The sequence below is a fragment of the Gadus chalcogrammus genome, chromosome 9, assembly GCF_026213295.1.
Source record: "Gadus chalcogrammus isolate NIFS_2021 chromosome 9, NIFS_Gcha_1.0, whole genome shotgun sequence".
Lineage (NCBI taxonomy): Eukaryota > Metazoa > Chordata > Actinopteri > Gadiformes > Gadidae > Gadus > Gadus chalcogrammus.
Window position 1 is genome coordinate 15892474 of NC_079420.1, and position 5890 is coordinate 15898363.

The 5890-nt window shown below is 43.7% G+C and overlaps 1 protein-coding gene across 1 annotated transcript; it reads left to right on the plus strand.

Annotated features, from left to right (window-relative positions):
• Positions 1-709: 709 nt before the first annotated feature.
• LOC130389257 (galactose-specific lectin nattectin-like) lies at positions 710-1648 on the plus strand. Its single transcript, XM_056598954.1, has one exon. It carries the CDS (start codon positions 780-782, stop codon positions 1287-1289), a length of 510 nt encoding a protein of 169 aa, XP_056454929.1. The 5' UTR covers positions 710-779; the 3' UTR covers positions 1290-1648.
• The last annotated feature ends 4242 nt before the right edge of the window (positions 1649-5890 follow it).

Below are 5890 nucleotides of genomic sequence, written 5' to 3' on the forward strand. Positions count from 1 at the left end.
GCTAAAAAAACTGGGAGCTGAAATAGCGGGCTGTACGTGTATACGTGAAAGCAGCTATGACACAGCGGCGGCGCGGGGGGGCTTAAGCTTCCTCTGAAAAGGGCTTAGCCCCCTCAAAATCCCCAGTCATTTTGTGATGACTTATTGTAACGGAGAAATATACATTTTTAATAATAATGTGGCGAGCAGCCAGGGAATGCCCAAGTTAAAGGAGTTAGCAACTCTCATGGCCCATACTCTGTACGCCCTAAGAGTTGCCTTTACATAAACACACCACACACTCACATGAAACACACATAATATCACGCACAACGGCCGCTGTGGCGGTGCCGCGACCCACTTGTTAGTAGAAAAAAAGTGGACTAGCTACTCCAGCTGGACTTTTCACAAATGTTATATTGAAGTGAAGCCAACTGATTGTGGATTATCAGCGTGAGCGGAGCTATGAAGTAAGGTGCCCAAATTATTACAAGAAAGGACTAACTCAATTTAGAATTGCAGGAATTATCATCTATGCTGCTCATTTTGTATTTTTTTTTTACAACATTTTTAAGCTGGAAATATGTTTATTAAGAATTGTACTGCTTAAATTACTATTACCTACTTGTTATTGACTTGTAGCCAAATTCACTATATTACAGGTTTCATGTGAAATCGACCACATGTGCTGGCACTGCTGGATGATATGTCCTTCAACAAGCCAATAAAAAGAGAGCCTTCCTCACTACCTCTTCACACATTTCCAGACACAGCTCAATAGAGAGTGAAAGAGTCCAGCAATGTTCTTGCGCTCCGTTCTCCTGTGTGGCCTGCACGCCCTCGCCCTGGCAGGTCTGCTTACCGAGCCTTCAGCTGACTCCAAGGTGAAGCTTGAGCGCGGCTCCTGTCCGCCCTACTGGTATGAATCTGGCACCGACTGCTACAAATATGTTTCCGGCCAAATGACCTGGGCCGATGCTGAGCTCCAATGCCAATCTTTGGGCGCAAACCTGGTCTCTATCCATAGCGCCAGCGAAATGATCTTCATTACCGCGCTGATAGAGAACTTTGACCCAACCAAAGGGCGCCACTGGATAGGATTCAGTGATTTGCAAAAAGAAGGCTCCTGGATGTGGAGCGACGGGTCCCCAAGAGACTTTGCTACTTGGTTCCCGAACCAGCCAAACAACGAGGCTGGAGGTCAACATTGTGGCGAGATAACATTTTGGAAGCTGGAAGCTGATTGGAATGATGCGCAGTGCAAAATGGTTGCTTCTTCTGTTTGTAAACTTCGTAAAACCTGTCCATAGGGTCTAATACTGTTTATTTGAACCATAACAATAAAAATATGACCAATCAAAGAATATCTTTTCATGCTGGATTTACTGAGATTGCTTTACAAACAAGAGGTGGATGAAACTGAATGTTTTCAGTTTTCATTAATTGTTTATAATAATGTTATACAATTTATTTTGAACATTATTAAAGGTTCTATGGTATAAAAAATTCACTTTGAGGTTTTCTAACATTAATACGAGTTCCCCTAGCCTGCCTATGGTCCCCCAGTAGCTCAGACGCGCCGATTTGGAATTTTTCCCTGTATGTCGTCATACGGGGACATGTTACCTCCCCTTTCTCTGCTTTGCCCAATGAGCTATGACCGTGCGAGCACCACATGTGTGTGAATACACACACTGTAATGCAAGTTATACTTCTTTGTTATGCTAGTTCAAAATAATGAAATTAGATTTGAACGAATTTCATTCGTTTATAATATTAAGAATAAATAAATATAATTTTCTTGAGGCTGATCGATAAGAAAATGAAGGATCAGCTAAGTAAAGTAAACTGGGCAGTGCGCACTGCGCAGGCAGCATGGCGGCCTCAATAAAAGTCAACAACAAATACATGTCATGAACTTCCCTATTCACTCATTCACTATTCCCTATATAGTGTTCATGATACAGTGCACTATTTAGGGAATGAACAAACAAGAATTCGGACACTAATGGTGCGTTTTATTATCCATCTGTCTCAGAGGTCCGAGGACGCAGCCTAGCGACACGCATGAACACCCCCCTTTTCCTCGGACGGCGGACTTGCTTGCTCGGATGAACTCAGAGGAGGCCGAGCAAGGATTCCGAAATAGAATTCAAGATGGCTGCGTTCATACTGTATGAACCGTTTTCATTGTGTTTGGACCACTTCGGTGGTTTAAATGGCAATTTCAATCACTCATATTACTGAAATACCTTACTGCGTCTGTATCTCTGCCTACGGCCTATAGCCTACTTATTATGCGGCGCCTGGTCCGCTGCCAATGCTACCGCGACAACAGCTTTCCAGGTGGCGTCCATGTTTTTCCTCCAACGACCGAGCGAAACATAATAATAAAACACTGGGTTGGGCGTGACGTCACATCCGAGGTCCGAGTCGGTTCGCAGAGAATACGCTGAACATTTCTAAACGTCATTTATGTCAGTCAATTTGTGTGATGCAGACAGATGCGCCCACATCCTATAAACAAACCGGGCACTCACAAGGAAAGCTGGAGGTTATATTGATGTTGAATGTTACATTTCCTGGATCAAGTTTTTTTTAATCAATTTAGAATGCTACATCTTCTATGTTAAATCCCAAATATATTTTTGACATTTCTAAACGAAAGCCAGAGACTCCATCATTAAAGGGGAACAATGCAACTTTTTTGGATTAATTTACCTTAATATAACAGGTTAAGAGTCATTGTGATGGTTCTATAACACTTTATGGGTCGACTCCCCCTAGCGCATCTTGGCGGAAAAAGGGAATATGCAAGTTTCTGCCGGTGACCCACAGCCCACTCTCGCGGGATTCTCGGGTCTCGCGAAGCACCGAATTGCTTTACGACACTACAGCCCACAAACACGGAACGTGTTACACCGAAATCTGCGACCCGCTGAAAAGTGTGACCCCAGGGGGGTGCTGTTGCATATTTTCTGCAGTATGCACGAGTTTGAAGGTAGACAGACATGACAAAAACATACATAAACAAGACCTCCCCCCAACCAATTACCTTTTTATTAAAGGTTCTTAATAAATAAATTTGATTGATTTGTTTAGCACTTTACAGACCCCTACAATGGATAGGGCGTTCAATACGGTCCTTGACCGTTGCTTCTTTACCCATAAAAAGCTAGGCTACTATGTAAAATGCTGTTTAGAATTAATGTTAGTATCAAGAAAAGAAAGACCCACCGGTGGGGGGAGATCTTAGGTTTTATTTATGTTTTTGTTATAATGCACACGTGCATGTTGCAGAAAATGTACAACAGCGCCCCCTGTGGTCAAACTTTTCAGTGGGTCCCAGAATTCGGTGTAACACCCGCCTTACACTTTTCTCAGTTAAACACAGAAATCAACTATATTCGTCCAAGTGCTTGTTATATGTGAAATGAAGCAAAAAAAAAAAATGCTTTCTCCGGTAAACGCAGTCGTTCGCGACGCCTTTCTTCTTCGTCGTTTCTAATATTTGTCTCTAACTCATGCTCCAATCTTTTATGTATTGATGCGGATGTTGTGGATGCAAAGGAATATATGATGCATCGCTGCAGCAACCTTTCAGATGATCACGATGAGTTTTATCCCGTTCTGCCGCCGTGCGTTCTGCGGTCAGACCAAAACAAACAGATTGACAGCGGCCGTCCTTATCCCGCCTCTTGATCATTTAGACCAGTGGTTCTCAACCTTTTTTGAGCAAACGCCCCCCCTGATCATAACCTGATCCTCTGGCGCCCCCACAACAACCCCACTCACACTCGTGCTATATTGCTTAAAGGTGTCATTGCATCGTTTTTCATTGATTTTGCGGTGGTCATCAATAGCAAAGACTGAGTCTGTTTTAGTGAAAAAAAATGCTCTGGTGCTCCTGTTTCTCTCTGTTCTAGTGTGGTGGAGGAGGTGGGCAGGGAGGAACAACAGGATTTTGGCTTTTACTAATGAATATTCATGACATGCAAATGTCTCATCTCTGATTGGCTAAGAGCACCGTCCGTCATCATAATAAACCCAATTAAACTTCCAGAGACTCAGAGAGAGGGAGGAGAGAGAAAGACACAGAGAGATGGAGATGGGGAGAGAGAGAAAGAGAGAGAGAGAAGGAGAGTGAGACAGAGTGAGACACAGAGAGATTTCTTGGCCAAGAAAGAAGAATTGAGGAAGAAGTGGTTGGATCGAACAATCATTCACCGTCAATCCCGCGACTCCCGGCCGTCACGACTCCCGTCGTGCCCTGGTCGCGGCGCCTCAGGCACCACGGGCACCGTTACCGCGGCCCTGGCACCGTGACCTTGGGAGACATGGGCGTGCCATGGCTTCGCGACTCCCGCCGTGCCCTGTGAATGAATGAATGGCACCGCGAAAACAGATGGCCTGCAGAGGCCTAATTAGGCCTATATATTTTGTATTTGAAATGCAACGGTCTGTTCGTGGAGACCACGCTCAGAGCAGTTGGAACTGAACATCAGCAAGAGGAAGGAGGAAAACAGGCTATGAAACAAAATTACTTTTTTTTTTCTTGCTATCAGCCATGTTTGATTGTGTTGTTGGTTATTGAACTGTTAACCCCCAAACTTGGGTTATGTTTATCAGCGTTACTATAGAGATCATGACGATTGCTGATGTAACGGGAGTCCGGGCGTGTGCCGGACCGAACCGTGCTTTATGACCACTGTTAGACTGAGCATAGACAGTAAAAGGTAGCTGAGAGACGGTAGAGTGGTTAGAAACAAATAAATGAAAATAGGCTATATATTTCAGGTAGCCTATTTCACCAAAAAGATTTGAAAACCATGGAAGTTTAAAACCCCCCCCAAAAAAATTAAAATAAATCACGTCCCCAGCGCCCCCCTAGGTTGTTCGAACACCCCCATGGGGTGCCCGTTGAGAAACCATGATTTAGACCCAACGTCATATCCCGACCCTTGCAAGCCCACCCCCCTAAACCAGCTGGAGATTCTACTGATGTCTGACCAACACTGATGACCGCATATCGGGCATCAAGTGTGAACTAGAAAATGCATTTCCTGAAGAAAATTTGGTGAGTGCAGTAGTACAAAGTGAGTTTAAATAAAGCCACATAGATCAAGGCATAAAGAAACTTTAAATGGCTTAAATCAAGTGAAGGGATTTGAACAGAGTTCAAAAGTCTAAATGGAATAAACAATGTAAACATGCACACCATTTAAAATAATGTAAATGGTTGGAAACAAATAAAGTGACAGCTGAATGAAAAGCGCAAAGCGTTGCTAAAAATGCAGAAACTTAAAACTTAAGAATCTGAAAGGTCAAATGTATTGCAGTGCACTGCTAAAAAAACTGGGAGCTGAAATCGAAAACTGACAGACGCTGATTTGCATTATCTGAAGAAGGAATAACAGAATAACTGGCTAATAGCGGGCTGTACGTGTATACGTGAAACCAGCTATGGCACAGCGGCGGCGTGGTGGGGCTTAAGCTCCCCCTGAAAAGGGCTTAGCCACCTCAAAACCCCCAGTCATTTTGTGATGACTGATTGTAATGCAGAAATATACATTTTTAATGATAATGTGGCGAGCAGCCAGGGAATGCCCAAGTTAAAGGAGTTAGCAACTCTCATGGCCCATACTCTGTACACCCTAAGAGTTGCCTTTATATAAACACACCACACACACACTCACATGAAACACACATAATATCGCGCACAACAGCCTCTGTGGCGGTGCCGCGACCCACTTGTTAGTAGAAAAAAAGTGGACTAGCTACTCCAGCTGGACTTTTCACAAATGTTCTATTGAAGTGAAGCCAACCGATTGTGGATTATCAGCGTGAGCGGAGCTATGAAGTAAGGTGCCCAAATTATTACAAGAAAGGACTAACTCAATTTAGAATTGCA

What these genes read in the sequence shown, in the direction of transcription:
- LOC130389257 (XM_056598954.1), top strand. Translation starts at nt 780, where the DNA reads ATGTTCTTGCGCTCCGTTCTCCTGTGTGGCCTGCACGCCCTCGCCCTG.